This window comes from Schistocerca serialis, chromosome 4, assembly GCF_023864345.2.
Source record: "Schistocerca serialis cubense isolate TAMUIC-IGC-003099 chromosome 4, iqSchSeri2.2, whole genome shotgun sequence".
Lineage (NCBI taxonomy): Eukaryota > Metazoa > Arthropoda > Insecta > Orthoptera > Acrididae > Schistocerca > Schistocerca serialis.
The window spans coordinates 743,085,745-743,109,274 of NC_064641.1; the positions used below are offsets into that span (position 1 = coordinate 743,085,745).

At 39.6% G+C, this 23,530-nt stretch overlaps 1 protein-coding gene across 2 annotated transcripts in view; it reads right to left on the reverse strand.

The window, feature by feature from the left end:
• LOC126473269 (E3 ubiquitin-protein ligase Ubr3) overlaps positions 1 to 23,530 on the reverse strand; it is a 297,943-nt gene that overhangs the window by 256,737 nt on the left and 17,676 nt on the right. For both annotated transcript variants that reach the window (XM_050100220.1, XM_050100221.1), the window contains exon 3: positions 22,407 to 22,535. In XM_050100220.1, the coding sequence (XP_049956177.1) occupies positions 22,407 to 22,535 (129 nt within the window). The remainder of the gene's footprint in view (positions 1 to 22,406; positions 22,536 to 23,530) is intronic.

Sequence of the window (23,530 nt, forward strand, 5' to 3'; positions counted from 1 at the left end):
TTAACAAATTTCTCTTCTTCAGAAACGATTTCCTTGCCATTGCCAGTCTACATTTTATATCCTCTCTACTTCGACCATCATCAGTTATTTTACTCCCTAAATAGCAAAATTCCTTTACTACTTTAAGTGTCTCATTTCCTAATCTAATTCCCTCAGCATCACCCGATTTAATTTGACTACATTCCATTATCCTTGTTTTGCTTTTGTTGATGTTCATCTTATATCCTCCTTTCAAGACACTGTCCATTCCATTCAACTGCTCTTCCAAGTCCTTTGCTGTCTCTGACAGAATTACAATGTCATCGGTGAACCTCAAAGTTTTTACTTCTTCTCCATGAATTTTAATACCTACTCCGAATTTTTCGTTTGTTTCCTTTACTGCTTGCTCAATATACAGATTGAACAACATCGGGGAGAGGATACAACCCTGTCTTACTCCCTTCCCAAGCACTGCTTCCCTTTCATGTCCCTCGACTCTTATAACTGCCACCTGGTTTCTGTACAAATTGTAAATAGCCTTTCGCTCCCTGTATTTTACCCCTGACACCTTCAGAATTTGAAAGAGATTATTCCAGTCAACATTGTCAAAAGCTTTCTCCAAGTCTACAAATGCTAGAAACGTAGGTTTGCCTTTTCTTAATCTTTCTTCTAAGATAAGTCGTAAGGTTAGTATTGCCTCACGTGTTCCAACATTTCTACGGAATCCAAACTGATCTTCCCCGAGGTCCCCTTCTACCAGTTTTTCCATTTGTCTGTAAAGAATTTGCATTAGTATTTTGCAGCCGTGACTTATTAAACTGATAGTTCGGTAATTTTCACATCTGTCAACACCTGCTTTCTTTGGGATTGGAATTATTATATTCTTCTTGAAGTCTGAGGGTATTTCGCCTGTCTCATACATCTTGCTCACCAGAAGGTAAGAGTTTTGTCATGACTGGCTCTCCCAAGGCCATCAGTAGTTCTAATGGAATGTTGTCTATTCCCGGGGCCTTGTTTCGACTCAGGTCTTTCAGTACTCTGTCAAATTCTTCACGCAGTATCTTATCTCCCATTTCGTCTTCATCTACATCCTCTTCCATTTCCATAATATTGTCCTCAAGTACATCGCCCTTGTATAAACCCTCTATATACTCCTTCCACCTTTCTGCCTTCCCTTCTTTGCTTAGAACTGGGTTGCCTTCTGAGCTCTTGATATTCATACAAGTGGTTCTCTTCTCTCCAAAGGTCTCTTTAATTTTCCTGTAGGCAGTATCTATCTTACCCCTAGTGAGATAAGCCTCTACATCCTTACATTTGTCCTCTTGCCATGCCTGCTTAGCCATTTTGCACTTCCTGTCGATCTCATTTTTGAGACATTTGTATTCCTTTTTGCCTGCTTCATTTACTGCATTTTTATATTTTCTCCTTTCATCAATTAAATTCAATATTTCTTCTGTTACCCAAGGATTTCTATTAGCCCTCGTCTTTTTACCTACTTGATCGTCTGCTGCCTTCACTACTTCATCCCTCAGAGCTACCCATTCTTCTTCTACTGTATTTCTTTCCCCCATTCCTGTCAATTGTTCCCTTATGCTCTCCCTCAAACTCTCTACAACCTCTGGTTCTTTCAGTTTATCCAGATCCCATCTCCTTAAATTCCCAGCTTTTTGCAGTTTCTTCAGTTTCAATCTGCAGTTCATAACCAATAGATTATGATATAAAATTATTAAAATGCTGGAATTAAGCATACAAATATCTACAAATCAACAATGACAGTTGTTTCTACGGCCTTTCTTGTTACTATGCCTGACAATATAATTTGAATTCCTGCTAATAAAAGAGTGACTATCTGTCCCTTCAGAAAATGGCAAAATGTGTTATACTTTTGCATAAACTGGAAGATCTGTACTTCTTTCCGATAAAATATTTGTGAACTTTATCCAAAAAATGTGTTACATTTATCACCAAAATGTAAAATTGATTATGCATACTGCGCATGTAAAAGAACCATACACTTAACTATTGTGGAAATGTATTTAGATTCTAGAAAATGAGGAGTGTATGCTGCATTGCTCTTCTCATTGTCCTGAAGAATGTGAAATGTGAATTATTTCACACAAGTTGTAATCCTTACAAGATTCTAAAAAAGTCATTTTTAAGGACTGGATCCTAATTGATCCACCTACACTGGACACATTAATGAAGAAAGTCAACAAATTAGTTCAGTATTTACTCCAAAAACTTTAAAACTTGGCACAACATTACTACATATGGAAATCTCAGGGTTGCTACTGAAAAACTAGCAACGAAAGATTCCCTGATACTTCATGCACCACTACAGTGGATTTTGCAGAAAACTATCCTTGTTTGCTTTGGGGTGGTAGAACATTCACGTTACCCTTTACCCTTTTATTGCGTACAATAAAACAGAGGACTGCATTAAATGAATGCTGTGTTTTATAAAAGATTGTTTGCAACATGATACAAAAATATTCTATGTTTTCCATAAAATTGATCTTACCCTGGAACACATACAACACATTCAACATGTCATTTACTTCAATGATGGCAGTTCTGCACAATATAGAAACTTAATAATTTTGTAAATTTGTGCCATTACAAGCAAGACCACGGATAACTACAGAATGGAATTTCCACTAATCATGGTGGAAAAGCATGTGATGGAGTTGATGGTATATTAAACATTTACAGTGACTATGTGAATTTAGTTCGAAAAGAGCTATTGACGTTTGGCACAACCCTTGTTCCAGCAAGACAAACATTTTATATTATGACAGAGTAGATAACAAAATTCACAATTACGTTACAAAAACAGAATGTAACTGGTTTTATCATTCCAGGGACAAGAGTCAATCATTTTTTTCAAACCACTAAATGAAAACAGGATGCTAATAAAGTGTGACCTATCAGAAAATAAATTTATACAAGTTCATCTTGGACTTGGCAACAGAGGCTCCATCACTATTAAAGAAGAAATGTACATCACAGCTATGTACCATATTTTAGAGACAATGAGAAGCACTTTTTTCCTTGAAAACTTGCCTCCAACATTCAGGTGTGTGTTATACTCGAAATTAATATAAAAATGTCCAGTGTTTGATTTAAAATCCCCACCAGTCTTAAAAATGTCCCTATATTCGATGCCGTGGGAAATCTATCTCCATCTGACAACAATGGATGCAACCGGCAATAGTGGTGAACCAAAGCAACATGAGTTGTGGATATTCACAAACTTGCTAGCAGTGTCACCCACCTGCCAGGCCATCACAAACATAGAACACTGTCTAGCCTATGATGCTTCACTGCAGTCTACAATGTCAGTGAACTTGAATAGAAAGTGATTTGTGTTATCGGTAATGGTACAATATTTTTGCTAGTAGCTAGTTTCCTAATAGAAAAAAAGAAAAGGTGTTCATATAACGTGGGCTATAAATTGAAAGTAATAGCATATGCAGAAGAACATGGAAACAGTGCAGCTGAACGGTGTTATGGCCCTCTGCCAACAGTGGGCTAATGGGAGCGAGTGAGTGAGTGAGTGATTTTTTTGGGGGGGGGAGAGGGAGGGGGAGGGAGGGAGAGAGAGAGAGAGAGAGAGAGAGAGAGAGAGAGAGAGAGAGAGAGAGAGAGAGAGAGAGAGAGATGACATACTGAAATGGATTCAAGGACTTAGTTGCAAACCAAAGCCAAAATACATCAGAAAATATCACGATAGTGTGAAGAGAAAATATTATCTTTTCTTTGTTTTATTATTCAACACAAAAAGAAAACCAGTGTGGAACTAAGCCAATAACAAATATGGATGAAGCTCATCTGACATTTCATGTGCCGAGTAACAGAACTGTTGCCAAGAAAAGTGCTAACGTGTAACTATAAAAACAAGTGGACATGCAAAAATGCACTACGCTGTTGTCCATTCTTGTTGTGCTCCAAGCACTAAACTTAATCCAATAATCATTACCAAGCACAAAACAATGCCAAAATCTTCTGAAATGTCGCCAGATGTCGATTACGTACATGAAAATGGTTGGATGGATGATACTGGTATGAAATTATGGATTAACAGAGTGTGGTAGAGAAGGAAAGGTGGTTTCTTACTTCACAATTGCAACCTGTTGATGTCTTGATAAATAAACCATTTAAAGTGTATATGAGACAGGAATGTAACAAATGAATGATGATGGATGAACTCGACATGAATTCACAGCAAAGCGAGCTTTAAAATACCTACAATCAAACAAGGAAGTCTGTGGATAAACAGTCATGATCTAGAGTGCAAGAAGACATTATTGTTACATTTTTCAAGAAGTAACACTCTCAATGGCAATGAAGACCATCTTACCTCAGGATGTATACATGGTCAAGAAAAAAAAATTCACGGATTTCCCAGTTAAAAACACACTCCCCCCCCCAACAGGACAATACATTTCTTCCAAGGTGAAAAATAAACTTTTTCACAATAAGTGGCAGTATACTTTCCCTCAGAGCTGTAAAAATATCAATCCTTTGAATGGTAAAGGTTTTATACACCAGTAAAGAACTTCAGAGAACAAAAAAAACTCTGAAAAAAATTTGGAAAGATTTTTGATGTGCAGCAACATTTACGTGGAATATTTTCACATTACAATATGCTGCATACTTTTGTATTCATATTATGAAAATATAGATTCGAATTCCACTAAAAATTGCACGTTAGTTTCTGAAGCACTGAAAGCTAGACTGACAAGTGCTTTCATAATCCAATCATAGCTTATGTCATGTAATCTCACCAGCCAGTGGCAGCAGATATTCAGAGCATAGGAAACTTGATGTAGCCAGCCAATAGCAACATCACTGTTAAGTAGTGTGAACACACAAATAGGAAAAGTTAATGGTTTAATTTAATGTACATAGTGTAGCTACAAGAAAAACTAAAATTTCACATATAATATTGTCTTTGAGAGTTTTGGTCTTTACGATACATCACACAAACGTGCCAGTAAAATTTTAAATAACGACATTAATGTTTGGTCTCCTGTGCCGTAAAGTCGTCTAAGCGGCTAGTCATCAATGTGTTAAGTTTTAAGAGTCAAACGCTCTGTGATTTAAGAAATTCATTGCACATTTGTACACATAACATAATTCATCTCGTGTAAAGGGAAATTTACTTTGAAACTAATGCTTTTCAAAGCACCATTCGCAGTATTTTCCCCATGACCTGTTAGAAAAAACTTACTTTCAGCAGTTGCCAGAGTGCGCCAGTAAAAAGGTGTCACTGTGCGTGGGCAGCTGCGATGATGTAGGAAGCCCATATGCTCGTACATATACACATAGTATTAAGAGATCTTACATTACATCATAAAGGGAACAGGACATCGGAGGATACTCTTACGAGCACCGGAATTTCGTAAACCATACTGAAATGCATAATTTGACTTAAAGTGCACATTTGTACATCCAGATTCACAATGAAGTAGGCCCCAACCTGATATTAAGCTTTTCGGTGCAATTTTCATGAAGCAAATTTTCTTGGTGTACCAGTACTGTTTTATCTCAAGTTTGGTTCTTTATTATGGCATAATGCCACAAGTGCCAGAAGGTGAAAATGTGCACCTGCCTCTGGGGAAAAGATTAGTAAAAGCCACATTTATTTAGCAAACCGACAAAAATAACTTCTTCACTGTTCTACAAGGCAGTTAATGCTTGATGCCAAAAATGTGCAAATAAAATAAAATCAGAGACCAAGCAGATCTTCCCCAGTTCATTTATGGCCGCTTCATGACTGTTGGAACCCTTATCAAAATATTTTAATGACTTTCAGCCATTATGCCCATACTCATGCCCTAGTTTATCCTATTTTGGGGATAGCAGGAGATGATGTGTTACCATTCATAGACAACTTGTTAGCAGCCACTAAGCTGAGATGCTGATCAAAGGAACATGTTTTACATATGGTTCAATAGCATTTGGTGTGATTTGCTAAAACATACTTAATGTATGATGATGAGTTATGGAACACACCAACATTTGAAATTCTGGGGTTGGGTATGGTGCGGTGACATGGAAGGAAAAATAGCAGTAGGTATTCTAGAGAGAAACTGAACAATGTGTTCCAGAAACTGGGGTAGTCAATTGAAAACTTTGTGGACAGAATTAAAAAGCTCAATGTCAACACACGAGTTTACACAAAGTGATAACTACACAGTCCTTCCCACAAGAGGCAGAAAAACAGTGTTACACGCATTTTTGCAGAGGTTACTACCTGATGTATCAAGGAAAGTACAGGCAGAGTTCCTTAAGAACTTAGCCAAAGCCGTAGCAACTGCAATGGCATTGGAAGAGATTGACACTGTGACCCGAGTTCGGTATACAAAATGAATTTTCACCACAAGTATTAAATGTTACAAGTGAGGATGAACAGATCACATACGGCAAGGTGCCATGAACCACAATGTATGAAATGTGGGCAAATAGGACATCCAAAATGATATTGCAGGTAAAAGCCTAACAGGGACATGATAGGTGGACATGAGGTGGGAATAGTAAACCACTGTCAAATGGCAATAGGGGCTCCAGATTTACTGTGTGGTGTTCCCAGTAAATATAAACACAGTCCAAACATATGCTGTGGCAGAATTTTACTTTGACAGCTGTTCCTGCCAAGTTTGGACCATGGGGAATAGGAGGTTTGGCCTACCATGATGTAGGTTAAGAAGTGGATGGAAATGACCTGCATTCACTGGGTTCAGTATTGTAGAGCTTCTGTGTTGGGGGAAAAGATTTCTGCATTTGTAGAGAAATTTTGTCTCAGAGGCGAAGGTTGCTGCACAATCTTGATGTTAGAGTTATAGCTTAAACATCATGCAGAAGTCAGTTAAGATTGGCGCACAGTAGAGCTGGACAGGGCAGCATTCTGTTACAGTACTACTGCTGAGAATACTGAACTGCTGTAACGCAAGTCCTCAGATGTGGGGCGCAGTAGCCATTTTTCAAAGCCTCTTACATGGAACTTTGCAGGGACTGAAATCTAGGCAATGTAATTTAGATGACATAACTGCATTCACAGTTCTTTAGAATCAACTCGCTGAGATAAATACTACAAGATACAGGGAAAATACTGTGGCTGGATGGAGGAATTAGTTTTCAGGTAAAGGTACTGTGTGTTTTAGAGCCATTGAACTACAATGAAAAATTTGATAATGCAAAGGGCTTCATTTTCAGGAGTGTTATACACATAATGAGGTTACAAATGGTGAAAAACTTGCTTTTAGTGTCAGATAATTTTACGAGTGCACACATGGAATTGTCCAAGGGATTTGGAGATATTGCTTCAGCTGATCTAGACAGAACAAATTCAGACCCAAGCTTAAGCAAGCTGCCAGTTTAGCTGCGTTATGAAGGAAGATACCACAACTGGAAGCAGCAGAAGATAGCAATGGAGCGGTTTTTGTTATAATATTAGGTTATGTTTAATCCTCAAGGGTTATAGCATGCATCCCCGGTAACAACATAACATCCCGATTGTGAAGGAACTGCTTGTGTATTGTAAACTGTATTGTACATCACATCACCTGCAACCAGTGATGGAAAAAATTATTAATCAACAGTTACGAGATGGTATTATAGAGAACAGTACCAGACTCTGGAAAGCACCAGTGGTAATTGTCCCAAAGGGAAGTGCAGACGGGAAGAAGGCATATTGCTTTTGTTTTGACAATTAGCAACTAAACAAGCAAATCATAACAGATGCTTACTCAGTTCTGATTATAAGGGAAACTTTGGCTAATCTGGGCAGCACAGACATTTTTCTAATAATAATCTGCGTAATGACCATCACTAGTCAGAGGTAGCACCAGAATATTGCCCAAAGACAGCATTTACGATGTCATCAGGAGATTATGAGTACCACCATATGCCGTACGAAATACATGTAGCCAAACAATATTGGTAGCAAACATGCAGGCAGGATTTAGAGTAGTATGTAAAGAACTGTGTATCATACACACAATACGCTGAATTAAGTCATCCACATATTCAACTTCAGAGATTACCAGAGGCCAGCATACCATTTGAGATTACTGGTTTGGATATCTTAGGTCCTTTAGGGCAGATACTAGCAGGGAAACATTCTATGTTACCAATAATACATCAGTTATTATGTTACAAAGAAATACTATTTCAAATCAACACGCTGACACAGTGGCGAAAGCCATGGTTAATAATTATGAACTAAAGTTTGGTGCACCACAGACGCTTTTTCGTTGGTCGGTTGATTTGGGGAAGGGAACCAAACAGCGAGGTCACTGAGGTCATCGGTCCCATCAGATTAGGGAAGGATGGGGAAGGAAGTTGTCTGTACCCTTTCAAAGAACCATCCAAGCATTGGCCTAAATCGATTTAGGGAAATCACGGAAAACCTAAATTAGGATGGCCGAATGCGGGTTTGAACCACCATCCTCCTGAATGGGAGTCCAGTGTGTTAGCCACTGCGCTACCTCGCTAGGTCACATGATTTTTACAGACCGATGTACTAACTTCATATCAGAGCTGATAAAATGACTTACAAGGGAAACTCGGCACCATACTTCCCTCAGATTTAGTGGTAAAATGGAAAGTGGACAGTCCATCAAAAACTGAACACAGATCAAGCATGAAAACAGGAAGAAGGTGTATTGAAGTGTGAAAAAAGAACCAAAATAGAAATGGTGAATGTCCATGCTCAAGATGTAATGTCCATCTGCAACAGTGAGGTGTAAGGAAGGGACCTCCAGACGTACATATATTCTATTTGTTCTACACAAGTACCACACGTTATGACTCTTTGTTAAGTTTTGGAGGTTTTGACCCTTGAATTCCTTTGTTGTAACATAGTTCACGGTTTATGTGGCAGTGTCCGAGAAGGCACATTGGGGGGGTTACTAGTTATCGGGAGCTCCAACATTAGGCATGTTATGGAGTCCCTTAGGCAGATAGCGTTCGGGGCTGGAAAGAAAGCCAATGTCTACTTGGTATGTCTGGCAGGGTCACTCATTTGAGATGTGGAGGAGGCCTTGCCTGAGGCAACTGAGCAGACAGTGTTCTGCAAACTGTGGCTCATGTTGGTGACAACAATGCCTGTCACTTGGGTTCTAAGGCCATCCTGTAAAGGCTGCTGGCCTCACATGCATTGTGCAAGCAAAACTCGCAATTTGCAATTTGAGTCGGTTGGTGTCCATTTGTTTGGAGCCATGTGGAGGGACTGCCCTTGATAGGGCACAGGTGCACTACACAAAGGGAGCAGCTAATATGGTTGCAGAATACTTGTGAAGTGCACATGGGTTTTTTAGGCTAAGGTTGAGGTTCTCTGATGAGCACTTGGCAGACAACTCACAGATAGTGAAATCAGACTGTGTTCACAGTAAAGGCACGTTGACTGTCAAAATTTTATCACTAAACTGTTAAAGCATTCATAACAAAGTTCCTGAGCTTAGTGCCCATTAGGAAACTTGTCACACTCAAATTACTCATGGGACCAATAACTGGCTGAAACTTGAAGTAGAAAGCTCTGAGTTATTTAGCAATTCGCGGAACATATATCTAAAAGACAGATTAGATGCCATAGGACAGGGTGTGTTTGTTGCAGTTGACAAAAATATTATCACTACTGAGGTTGAATTTGTGTGTGACAGTGAAGTTATCTAGTTGTGTATAACAGGTCTAGGTGAAATCAAGTACATTTTTGGATGTTTTACCAGCTACTAATGTTAATGAACAATCAAGAAAGATAGGAGAGTCTTTCTGCTAGAAATAGCAGATAGACAGTTGCTAACATCCCACTTATATCATGATTTAGTTCCACTACAATGGGCGTAGAACAACTATGGGAACAGTTTTAATGAACTGTAATTCATACTATGGAGAAGTATGTGCCAAGTAAGTGGATTAAGGATGGAAAAGACTCACAGTGGTATAACAATGAATTTCGAAAAATACTGAGGAAGCAAAGGCTGTTGCTCTCTGGTTCAAAAAAGTGTACAAATGGCAAGAGGCAATGGTTAACAGAAATTTGTGCAGCTGTAAAACGATTGATGTGGGAAGCATGCAACAACTTCCACCATCACAATTAAGCAACAGATTTAGTCAAGAATCTGAGAAAATTCTGGGTCTACATAAAATCACTCTTTGGGGCTAAGGCTTCTATCCAGTCAAGTGTTGACCACTCTGGTTTGGCAGAAGCAGATAGCAAAAGTAAAGCCAAAGCATTAAATTCACATTTAAAAAATTGTTCACGCAGGAGAACAGTACAAACATACTGGCACTTGACTAACTCACAGATTCCTGTACGGAGGATATAGTAATAAACATCCCTGGTGTAGAGAAACAACTGAAAGCAAATAAGTCACCAAGTCCTGATGGAATCCCAATTTGATTTTACAATGAGTTCTCTGCAACACTGGCTTCTTACTTAGCTTGCAATAACATATATCTCTCCCAGTACAAAGCTTCAAGTGACTGGGAGAAAAAAAAACACAGCTGATTCGTGTAAATCAGCATGGTTTTAGGTAGCATCACTTGTGTGAAACTCAGTTTGCCCTTTTCTCATATGAGATCCTGCGAACAATGGATGAATAGCAACAGGCAGATTCCTAGATATTGGCAAAGCATTTGACATGCTACCACATTGCCAACAATTAACCAAAGCACAAGCATACAAAACAGGGTCCCAGGTATGTGGTTGGCTTGAAAACTTCTTAAGTAACATAACCCAGTATGTTGTTCTCAAGATCAGAGACAGCAGTATCATCACGAGTGCCCCGAAGAAGTGTGACACAGCCACTGTTATTTTGTAAATACATAAATGATCTGTTGGACAGTGTTACCAGCAGTCTGCAGTGGTTTGCTGACAATGCCATGATATATGGGAAGGTATCATCATTGAGTGGCAGTAGGAGGATACAAGATGACTTGGACAAAATTTCTAGTTCATGTGATGAATGGCAGCTAGCTCTAAATGTAGAAAAATGTAAGTTAATGCATATGAGTAGGAAAAACAAAGTCACAATGTTAGAGTACAGCATTAGTACTGTGCTGCTTGATGATCACACGGACTGATTATCTAGGCATAATGTTGCAAAGCAGTATAAAATGGAATGAGCTTGTAAGGGTTGTTGTAGGGAAGGTGAAAAGTCGAATACAGTTTATCAGGAGAATTTGAGGAAAGTGTGAGTCATCTGTAAAGGAGACCACATATAGGATGCTGGTGCAACCCATTGTTGGGTGCGTGTCGCATGGGATGCGCACCAGGTCAGAGGAGGGCTGCTAGATTCATTACTGGTTGGTTCAAACAACATGCAAGTATTATAAAGATGCTTCTGGAACTCTTTTCGAGGGGCACCACTGAGAAAATTTAGAGGACTGGCATTTGAGGGTGGCTGAAGAACAATTCTACTACTGCCAACGTACATTTTGTGTAAGGCCCGTGGAGATATATAGACAGTCATTTTTCCCTCGCTCTATTCACAAGTGGAACAGGAAAGGAAATTACCAATAGTGGGACACGGTATCCTCTGACTTGCACCATACGGCGGCTCGGGATTATGTATGTAAATGTAGATCACCTAGGTGAAGCCTGTAGTCCACAAGCCGTTGGATAGCCCTGATGGTTCAAGGCTTTGATCTGGATCAACCACTGGGGCCACTCATTGGGTAGTGTTGACCGATCATTCTTGGCTCCGTGTTCACCGTGGTATGGAGTTTGTATCCCACAGTGACCCGCACATGCAACTTTGGAGGCAAAAGTGATCATCCTGCAACACTGACCTCAGCATAGTGGTTACAGCACAATGCAACCACCAAAATTCATGTTCCTGGATGCCTGTCACTGCCCAAGTGCACATTCAGTAAGAAGAAATATGGAGTGCAAAAATGGAGTGAAGTCTCAATGCATTCAGATTACTGAATATTGTGTCTAACAGCTCCTTGAAAGTTATTTCAAATAATAGACTACAAAACACACTAGCTAATAACTAACAATTTACAGACAATTTGTAGGAAATATCTTAAGCTTCATAAAAGCAGTTAAGAGACAGTTTTCATAGGTGAAATAGTTCACGAGTGAGTAGTCAGATGTCAGTGAGCATTGTGCTCAACATTTTGGCAAGTGACCAAGTTGCCATCATTGAGCAACTGATGAACTGACTGTTTAGGGGCCCGCGCAGCACTTTTATCACTTCCTGCCTTCCCTCCAATCTGCCCTCCTATGCCCCAACAGTGCCCAGCATCTCTTCCCGCACTACTCCACCTGCTCTGTCCTAGGTTCACACCCAGGTATGTGTGCTGACAACATCTCTGCTGTTCCTCCGTCTGCCATCTAAGCCAGTTCTTTGTGGGTATCTCCTTCCTCTTCATAATCAGACTAACTGTGGGTTCCTAGGCCTTACGAAGGATGTAGTCATTATGATGATTGATTAGCAGTTCCCTCACTTGAATATCAACATATTCTAATTTAGAAATCTGTCTCAGAACCTTAACATTTTGCCGCCCGCACGTCTCACACAAATTTATTTGCTTGGCTCCGGCAGCACAAACTCGGATTACTTGGATTGTCGCCGGCCATTCTTGACATTATCGGGAGATTATAAATTCTTAAGTTTTACTAATCTCATCATTAGTTCTCGTAAGTTCTCAACTCTGTTCCCCTACTTTCAGGGAATTTCGAAGACATACATATGCAAATAAATACAAAATTTATTTGTTTCATATATCCCCCCATGAACCATGGACCTTGCCGTGGGGGAGGCTTGCGTGCCTCAACGATACAGATAGCTGTACCGTAGGTGCAACCACAATGGAGGCGTATCTGTTGAGAGGCCAGACAAACGTGTGGTTCCTGATGAGGGGCAGCAGCCTTTTCAGTAGTTGCAGGGGCAACAGTCTGGATGATTGACTGACCTGGCCTTGTAACACTAACCAAAACGGCCTTGCTGTGCTGGTACTGCGAATGGCTGAAAACAAGGGGAAACTACAGCCGTAATTTTTCCCGAGGGCATGTAGCTTTACTGTATGGTTTAATGATGATGGCTTCCTCTTGGGTAAAATATTCCAGAGGTAAAATAGTCCCCCATTCAGATCTCCGGGCAGAGACTACTCAGGAGGACGTTGTTATCAGGAGAAAGAAAACTGGCGTTCTATGAGTCGGATCGTGGAATGTCAGATCACTTAATCGAGAAGGTAGGTTAGAAAATATAAAAAGGGAAATGTATAGGTTAAAGTTAGATATAGTGGGAATTAGTGAAGTTCAGTGGCAGGAGGAACAAGACTTCTGGTCAGGTGAATACAGGGTTAAAAATACAAAATCAAATAGGGGTAATGCAGGAGTAGGTTTAATAATGAATAAAAAGAAAAATAGGAATGCGGGCAAGCTACTACAAACAGCATAGTGAACACATTATTGTGGCCAATATAGAAACGAAGCCCATGCCTACCACAGTAGTAAATGTTTATATGCCGACTAGCTCCACAGATGATGAAGAGATTGATGAACTGTATAATGAGATAAAAGAAATTATTCAGATAGTGAAGGGAGACGAAAATTTAATAGTCATGGGTGACTGGACTTCAATAGTACGAAAAGGAAGAGAAGGAAACATAGTAGGTGAATATGGAATGGGGGTCAGGAATGAAAGAGGAAGCCGCCTGGTAGAATTTTGCACAGAGCACAACTTAATCATAGATAACACTTGGTTTAAGAATCATAAAAGAAGGTTGTATACATGGAAGAAGCCTGGAGATACTGACAGGTTTCAGATAGATTATATAATGGTAAGACAGAGATTTAGGGACCAGGTTTAAAATTGTAAGACATTTCCAGGGACAGATGTGGACTCCGACCACAATCTGCTCAGGAGCACGTTGTTATCAGGAGAAAGAAAACTGGCGTTCTATGAGTCGGATCGTGGAATGTCAGATCACTTAATCGAGAAGGTAGGTTAGAAAATATAAAAAGGGAAATGTATAGGTTAAAGTTAGATATAGTGGGAATTAGTGAAGTTCAGTGGCAAAAAGGTGGGAATTTAAGGAGATGGGACCTGGATAAACTGAAAGAACCAGAGGTTGTAGAGGGTTTCAGGAAGAGCATAAAGGAACAATTGACAAGAATGGGGGAAAGAAATACAGTAGAAGACTAATGGGTAGCTCTGAGGGATGAAGTAGTAAAGGCAGCAGAGGATCAAGTAGGTAAAAAGACAAGGGCTAGTAGAAATCCTTGGGTAACAGAAGAGATACTGAATTTAATTGATGAAAGGAGAAAATACAAAAATGCAGTAAATGAAGCAGGCAATAAGGAATACAAACGTCTCAAAAATGAGATCGACAGGAAGTGCAAAACGGCTAAGCAGGGATGGCTAGAGGACAAATGTAAGGATGTAGAGGCTTATCTCACTAGGGGTAAAGTAGATACTGCCTACAGGAAAATTAAAGAGACCTTTGGAGAAAAGAGAACCACTTGTGTGAATGTCAAGAGCTCAGATGGAAACCCAGTTCTAAGCAAAGAAGGGAAAGCGGAAAGGGTGAAGGAGTATACAGAGGGTCTATACAAGGGCGATGTACTTGAGAACAATATTATGGAAATGGAAGAGGATGTAGATGAAGATGAAATGGGAAATATGATACTGCGCGAAGAGTTGGAGACTGTTTTTCTGGATATCGTATGAAAGAGAAATACTAAGTACCAAAGACAATGCAAATAAACAGATATGTTGTTGTTGTGGTCTTCAGCCCTGAGACTGGTTTGATGCAGCTCTCCATGCTACTCTATCCTGTGCAAGCTTTTTTATCTCCCTGTACCTACTGCAACCTACATCCTTCAGAATCTGCTTAGTGTATTCATCTCTTGGTCTCCCTCTACGATTTTTACCCTCCACGCTGCCCTCCAATACTAAATTGGTGATCCCTTGATGCCTCAGAACATGTCCTACCAACCGATCCCTTCTTCTGGTCAAGTTGTGCCACAAACTTCTCTTCTCCCAATCCTATTCAATACTTCCTCATTAGATATGTGATCTACCCATCTAATCTTCAGCATTCTTCTGTAGCACCACATTTCGAAAGCTTCTATTCTCTTCTTGTCCAAACTGGTTATCGTCCATGTTTCACTTCCATACATGGCTACACTCCATACGAATACTCTCAGAAATGACTTCCTAACACTTAAATCAATACTGGATGTTAACAAATTTCTCTTCTTCAGAAACGCTTTCCTTGCCACTGCCAGCCTACATTTTATATCCTCTCTACTTCGACCATCATCAGTTATTTTGCTCCCCAAATAGCAAAACTCCTTTACTACTTTAAGTGCCTCATTTCCTAATCTAATTCCCTCAGCATCACACGACTTAATTCGACTACATTCCATTATCCCTGTTTTGCTTTTGTTGATGTTCATCTTATATCCTCCTTTCAAGACACTGTCCATTCCATTCAACTGCTCTTCCAAGTCCTTTGCTGTCTCTCACAGAATTACAATGTCATCGGCGAACCTCAAAGTTTTTATTTCTTCTCCATGAATTTTAATACCTGCTCCAAATTTTTCTTTTGTTTCCTTTACTGCTTGCTCAATATACAGATTGAACAACATCGGGGAGAGGCTACAACCCTGTCTTACTCCCTTCCCAACCACTGCTTCCCTTTCATGTCCTTCGACTCTTATAACTGCCATCTGGTTTCTGTACAAATTGTAAATAGCCTTTCGCTCCCTGTATTTTACCCCTGCCACCTTTAGAATTTGAAAGAGAGTATTCCAGTCAACATTGTCAAAAGCTTTCTCTAAGTCTACAAATGCTAGAAACGTAGGTTTGCCTTTCCTTAATCTTTCTTCTAAGATAAGTCGTAAGGTCAGTATTGCCTCACGTGTTCCAGTGTTTCTACGGAATCCAAACTGATCTTCCCCGAGGTTGGCTTCTACTAGTTTTTCCATTCGTCTGTAAAGAATTCGTGTTAGTATTTTGCAGCTGTGACTTATTAAACTGATAGTTCGGTAATTTTCACATCTGTCAACACCTGCCTTCTTTGGGATTGGAATTATTATATTCTTCGTGAAGTCTGAGGGTATTTCGCCTGTTTCGTACATCTTGCTCACCAGATGGTAGAGTTTTGTCAGGACTGGCTCTCCCACGGCCGTCAGTAGTTCCAATAGAATATTGTCTATTCCGGGGGCCTTGTTTCGACTCAGGTCTTTCAGTGCTCTGTCAAACTCTTCACGCAGTATCATATCTCCCATTTCATCTTCATCTACATCCTCTTCCATTTCCATAATATTGTCCTCAAGTACATCGCCCTTGTATAGACCCTCTATATACTCCTTCCACCTTTCTGTTTTCCCTTCTTTGCTTAGAACTGGGTTTCCATCTGAGCTCTTGATATTCATACAAGTCGTTCTCTTATCTCCAAAGGTCTCTTTAATTTTCCTGTAGGCGGTATCTATCTTACCCCTAGTGAGATAGGCCTCTACATCCTTACATTTGTCCTCTAGCCATCCCTGCTTAGCCGTTTTGCACTTCCTGTCTATCTCATTTTGGAGATGTTTGTATTCCTTTTTGCCTGTTTCACTTACTGCATTTTTATATTTTATCCTTTCATCAATTAAATTCAATATTTCTTCTGTTACCCAAGGATTTCTACTAGCCCTCGTCTCTCTACCTACTTGATCCTCTGCTGCCTTCACTACTTCATCCCTCAAAGCTACCCATTCTTCTTCTACTGTATTTATTCCCCCCATTCCTGTCAATTGCTCCCTTATGCTTTCCCTGAATCTCTGTACAACCTCTGGTTCTTTTAGTTTATCCAGGTCCCATCTCCTTAAATTCCCACCTTTTTGCAGTTTCTTCAGTTTTAATCTACAGGTCATAACCAATAGATTGTGGTCAGAGTCCACATCTGCCCCTGGAAATGTCTTACAATTTAAAACCTGATTCTTAAACCTCTGTCTTACCATTATATAATCTATCTGGTACCTTTTAGTATCTCCAGGATTCTTCCATGTATACAACCTTCTTTCATGATTCTTAAACCAAGTGTTAGTTATGATTATGTTGTGCTCTGTGCAAAATTCTACCAGGCAGCTTCCTCTTTCTTTTCTTAGCCCCAATCCATATTCACCTACTATGTTTCCTTCTCTCCCTTTTCCTACACTCGAATTCCAGTCACCCATAACTATTAAATTTTCGTCTCCCTTCACAATCTGAATAATTTCTTTTATTTCATCATACATTTCTTCAATTTCTTCGTCATTTGTGGAGCTAGTTGGCATATAAACTTGTACTACTGTAGTAGGTGTGGGCTTTGTATCTATCTTGGCCACAATAATGTGTTGACTATGCTGTTTGTAGCATTCCTATTTTCCTATTCATTATTAAACCTACTACTGCATTACCCCTATTTGATTTTGTGTTTATAACCCTGTAGTCACCTGACCAGAAGTCTTGTTCCTCCTGCCACCGAACTTCACTAATTCCCACTATATCTAATTTCAACCTATCCATTTCCCTTTTTAAATTTTCTAACTTACCTGCTCGATTAAGGGATCTGACATTCCACGCTCCGATCCGTAGGACGCCAGTTTTCTTTCTCCTGATAACGACATCCTCTTGAGTAGTCCCCGCCCGGAGATCCGAATGGGGGACTATTTTACCTCCGGAATATTTTACCCAAGAGGACGCCATCATCATGTAATCATACAGTAAAGCTGCATGCCCTCGGGAAAAATTACGGCTGTAGTTTCCCCTTGCTTTCAGCCGTTCGCAGTACCAGCACAGCAAGGCCGTTTTGGTTATTGTTACAAGGCCAGATCAGTCAATCATCCAGACTGTTGCCCTTGCAACTACTGAAAAGGCTGCTGCCCCTCTTCAGGAACCACACGTTTGTCTGGCCTCTTAACAGATACCCCTCCGTTGTGGTTGCACCTACGGTACGGCTATCTGTATCGCTGAGGCACGCAAGCCTCCCCACCAACGGCAAGGTCCATGGTTCATGGGGGAGGGGATGTAGGGTAATAACTCAAATGTTGGTCTGCCCGATCCACTCCTTTCATGTGGTTGTTGTTGTCTAATACTTTCAGGTTTTTTTAAATCGTGTTATTGTTTTTTCTACATTTTCTTTGAGTATCGTCATAGCGGAATTATATATTGGAGAGATCATTCGTACTGTTTTAGTTTTTGATGCTCTCCATACCTGTAGGAGTACTTCACCTTTCCAATGATGACAAGCTTCAAACACATTGACTTTTGAGTGTTTTAATTTCTCCAGAATCCTCTATTCAGGCATATCATTCTACAAACTCAAATTTTCTTTTCAAGTACTTTCTCTGCATGTTCTACACTGTTACAATAATTATCCATGTAGAGGTGATTCCAATTTCCATAAGAAGGTGTCAGTATTTCCATCACTGTTTTTGCTAAAGGCTGTCCAGTGCCAGAATGTATCTAGAATGAGGAAATGTATCCCATACTCTAATCACACAGAATCCAAATGAGTATGCCATATTTCGTAATTTTGGACGGATTGTAAACTTTAAAATTTAACTGTCCAAGCCACGGGATCATTCCTTCATCAATTGAGATGTTTTGAATTAGATTAAAAGTTTCTTTAAACTTTTTGGAAAAATGTTCAACTACAAATTGCAATTTGAAAAGACAGTCATCATTATCCGATTTATTGCTGTTATCAAAAAAATGTAAAAATGATCATATTTGTCTGAATCAGTTGTGGGACATTGTTTTGTGGAATATCGGTGTGTCTACCTACGGATTCATTAACCAGTTATCACCGATCCTTTTTATGATTCCCATAAGGATAGCAAGCCCAAACCAGTTTCTAAGTTCCAGTCCCATAACATCGACAAATTTGGCATTTTCTTTATCCAGTTTCCTTCTACTGCATTTTTGACTGTAGTACTTGTTGGTTTTGTTGCTAATATATTCAAATAGATCATTCCCAATATATAATTCTATGATATCCTTGATGCTCTGTGTATCTTTGGGAAATATATTTGGATCCAGAGATCCTTCAAATTTATTATTGGTCCTTGGTAAATCTAAATCTGATCACTGTGCACTGTCTTCTTCGTCTGATTCATCCTAATTAGTTTGCAACCGTAGCGTTCACCGAATTATTCTTGGGCATATTTCACTATCTTCCGACGATTCTGCTTCGCTTTCATTTTGATGTCCAATGTCTTCTTCCCAATTGGCAAGTCGTCCGGAACATCAGACAAGATGTCCGCGCATTCACTGTAACTAATAGTATTGTCTCTTTCGTCTTCCATGATGAAGGGGCAAAAATACTTATAAAAACAAAAAACTTGTTGACATGTGTAACTTATTGTTACCTAAAAAAAAACACCAACAGGATGCAAAAGATACTAGAGTGCTGTCGCCGGCCACTGCGCAATGCTATGCTCATGACTCCACTGTGGTGTCGCCAGCCAGTGAGTGATACTATGCACACGACACCACTATGGTGTCGCTGGCCGTTGACCACTATTTTGCAGATGACACCACTGTGGTGTCGCCACATGATCATAATCCATTGTGTGTAATTCTTATACACAACATTCTGTGACTGCCAACTAGTTAGTCTGTATCAATCTTATGTGCCGTTAGTATTCCCAGCAATGATCTATGACAGTATGCAGTATATCTTGCCACTTAAGCAGGGTACCCAATAGACCCTCGATTTCCAAAGATTGAAGTTGTCTTTAACACTATCAAGAAGATTCTACGTCTAAGCCGGTGCGTGGTATTTCCAGATAGTTGTACAGGGTGTGTTGAAAGTAGAACTCTCCAAATTTGCCCCTTCTTGCAGCAATTCTTCCGGAACACCATCCTCAGATGTTAAAGTTTTTGGTTGAGACTTCCATTGTCAGAATGAGACCTATGTACCAATGTTCTGAGCACACCATCCCTCCGCACTGGGTGGTGGTCTGTGCCATGTGGTGTGCATCTTCTTCCGGTACATGGTGTGGCCCAACGTGCTGCCACTTTTATTTTTAACAGGACATCCAGGAAGAGGACTGCTCTACCCACACACTTTTGTGATAAAATGTGTCTGTTGTATGGAAGTGAGATTTATGAGAAAGTTCTCTGGCTTCTCTCTTCCATGTGGCAATATGACGAAGATGTTGTTTACATACTGGAAGAAACAGGCAGGTTTCCACTGGGCTGATTCCAAGGCTTTCTCCTTGAAAGAGCAAGGTTCTATGCTACAACAAACTAACTTCGGGAGCAGATGGAAGAACAATAGACGTGCCACTAGCATGCATACTTGGGTACAAACCTTGGATGGAGCAATGTGTCAGCTGGAGGAGTGAGGGAAGAGATGCTGGGAAGGGACGGCAAATAGAATGGCATATCGTAGGGAAGGGAGTGGGAGATAAAAGTGCCACATCAGCCTCTAAGCAGTCTGTTCATCAGTGCACATGATGATGGTAATGTCATCACTTGCCAAAATATTGTGCCCATTGAACATAGACATCCGGCCATTCACCTGTGAACTATTTCATCATGAAGTACATCAGGAGAAGCTGAAGAATTGCAGTTTTCATAGGGTTATGCAGACTTAACTGGCAAACCATAGTTTGTGGAGATTAACATTATTTTTCTTTCCGACAGTACTGATTGAGGGCATATAGAGTTTTTGAGGCCCAGATTTGGATTATTAGCCACAGTACAGTTCCCAACAGGGACTGAAGTGTGTAATGCAACAGCTGTTCAGAATTTGTTTGTAGACCCTGCTACCTTCAGTGATATAAGCAACATAACAAAAAGGTGTGGCCAAACTTTCAGGAAATATTCCTCACGCGCATTGAAAAGCTTTATTTCCATATTAGAACTGGAAGAGGAACTTCTTTGTGCAGCTGGTGACACCCCTAGGGTCAGCATAAGTCAATTAGCTGCAACAAGTAATGTTGACCACTTGACTGTCTGGGGTGAGCCACATGAGAAACTGCTGTATCCGTACCACATACAGTACGTGCAGGCATTATCAGCAGCTGATTCTCCTGCATGGGTACACTTCTGTGAATGGTTCATTCAACATTGTGTCAAACCTCAACCGTGGGAAGTGTTCCATTGTTTCGTACTGTGCTGATAGGCTCATTTCCTATGTGTTTCCCACAATTAATGTGTGGAAGAACTGAAAATGTGCACAGAAAAATGGGCTAAACCTCAAATGTAAAAGCTTACTGGTAAGTGTTGCCATCTGCTGCTGCGTACGGGAACTATCAAAATTGATATTGGTCTGACCGATAAATATTACATTAGGGTATTTAGGGGTGAGACCAACGTAAGTTTTGATAGTTCTCGTACCCAGCAACAGATGGCAACACTTACATTTTAGGGTTAGCCCATTTTTCCACGCATGTCTTCAATTGTAGACACTGTGCTTATTTTTAATGTGGAAATGAAGTATTTGCAGACCCACGGTCATATAACATACGACTAAACTTCCCTGAAAGTTTGGCCACACATTTTGTTACACCCGGTAGGTATGAAAGTTATAGTCAATCATTTATCTGGCCACAAATATAACAAATCAATGGAACCTCACAGAGTGAAGTATTCATAAAGAATGCAAATTGACTCAGGTATTTCACTATGCCTATAGCTAGCAAATTCTCAAACTTCACATCTACATGGAGAGTGAACAGTGCTAATCAAGCACTTCCAAAAATAACTTATGCCAATATGAAGAAAATAAATATGTATGTGTGCATTCTAAGAAGCAACCAAACAGGATTATTTAGTATTGACTGTGTTGCCAACCTTAGCTAAGAAACACAGTGTTTAGTACATGTATATCTATGAAAGCAGAAAGCATACACAGAGTTAAGACTCACTAAAATATTGCGTGTAATCAAGTTCAAAATAGTCTTATTTACAGAATCATTACAAACACTAAATTTCAAATGTACTGTCATTTTCATAAAGCATACACTAAATGACAGATTAGACAAGGAACAGCTCTGTACAAACAAGGAATCAGTTGATTCTTACTCTTTTCATTAATGAATCTGAACATACTATTAAATAGTGGCAGCACTTACTGCTATTACAGTAAGTGTCACATCAAAGGGCACCTTTGCACAGGGAAAGAGTTATACGGTAAGCACGGAGAGGATGCAGTTTGCTTACACATGGTGGCAGGTTGCAACAAAATTTCAATATTACCAAGCCTTATGAAGTGGTGCTGTGCACAAGAACAAATATAAGTACATCATCATGACAGTAGACACTAACTCCAAAGGCAGCTATATTCACAAATAACAAAGAGGAGGTAGTAGCTTGATTAATAAGGTAAAAAAACCATACTAATGTACAAATCCACGTAGAGTTACTTTTTACACACACACACACACACACACACACACACACACACACACACACTGCAGATTGCAGTACCTGTGTTCGCGGAGATGTTGAAGCAGTCTCAGTATAATACGTGGCATTATAGCTTCTGCTACACACATCAGATCATTAGGAGCAGATGGTTTGTTGACTTGTGCCTTTGGTCCATGTCGATCACAAAACCTGTGCAATTGAATGAGATATTAAATATGAAACATTTTGAATGTAGTTAATATTAATTTGTAAAAGTGTAACAAGTTTCAACACTTAAGCTGTGACTGATTGGAAAAAGTTATCACTTTTATTTGGGGTTAACATGTTGTTTTTTAACTATTGTCTAATTGCTTAGGTAAAAATGGATTTAGGGGAACAACAGCTATGGCCCTGTTTGTGGTTTGACCTCGAAATTCACTGCGATTCAACCATCACTTGAAAACCTTTTTACTTAGGAACAATGGCTCAAAACCAAATGTACAATCTTGTTTTTTGTTTTCTGCATTTAAAATCTTCAAAAACCGGGATCATGACGGCAGGTTTCAACAAAGAAACAATAACACCAACTTATATCATATAATTCTTCTCTACAATCACTTGGAAGACACATTAACAACACAATTTTACCACAAACAGTCATATTTTATGTGTGTGCTTTCTACAGAACTCTCTAAGCTACTGGAACCAATAAAAAACATGACAATGTTATATATATATATATATGCTTTCAATTAGATTATAATAGAGGGAAACATTCCACGTGGGAAAAATATATCTAAAAACAAAGATGATGTAACTTACCAAACGAAAGCGTTGGTATGTTGATAGAGACACTAACGAACACAAACACAAAATTCAAGCTTTCGCAACTCACGGTTGCTTCATCAGGAAAGAGGGAAGGAGAGGGAAAGACGAAAGGATGTGGGTTTTAAGGGAGAGGGTAAGGAGTCATTCCAATCCCGGGAGCGGAAAGGCTTACCTTAGGGGGAAAATGGGACCGGTACACACACACACACACACACACACACACACACACACACAGATATATATATATATATATATATATATATATATATATATATATATATATATATCCATTCACACATATACAGACACAAGCAGACATGCGTAAAGGCAAAGAGTTTGGACAGAGATGTCAGTCGAGGCGGAAGTCAATTAGATTT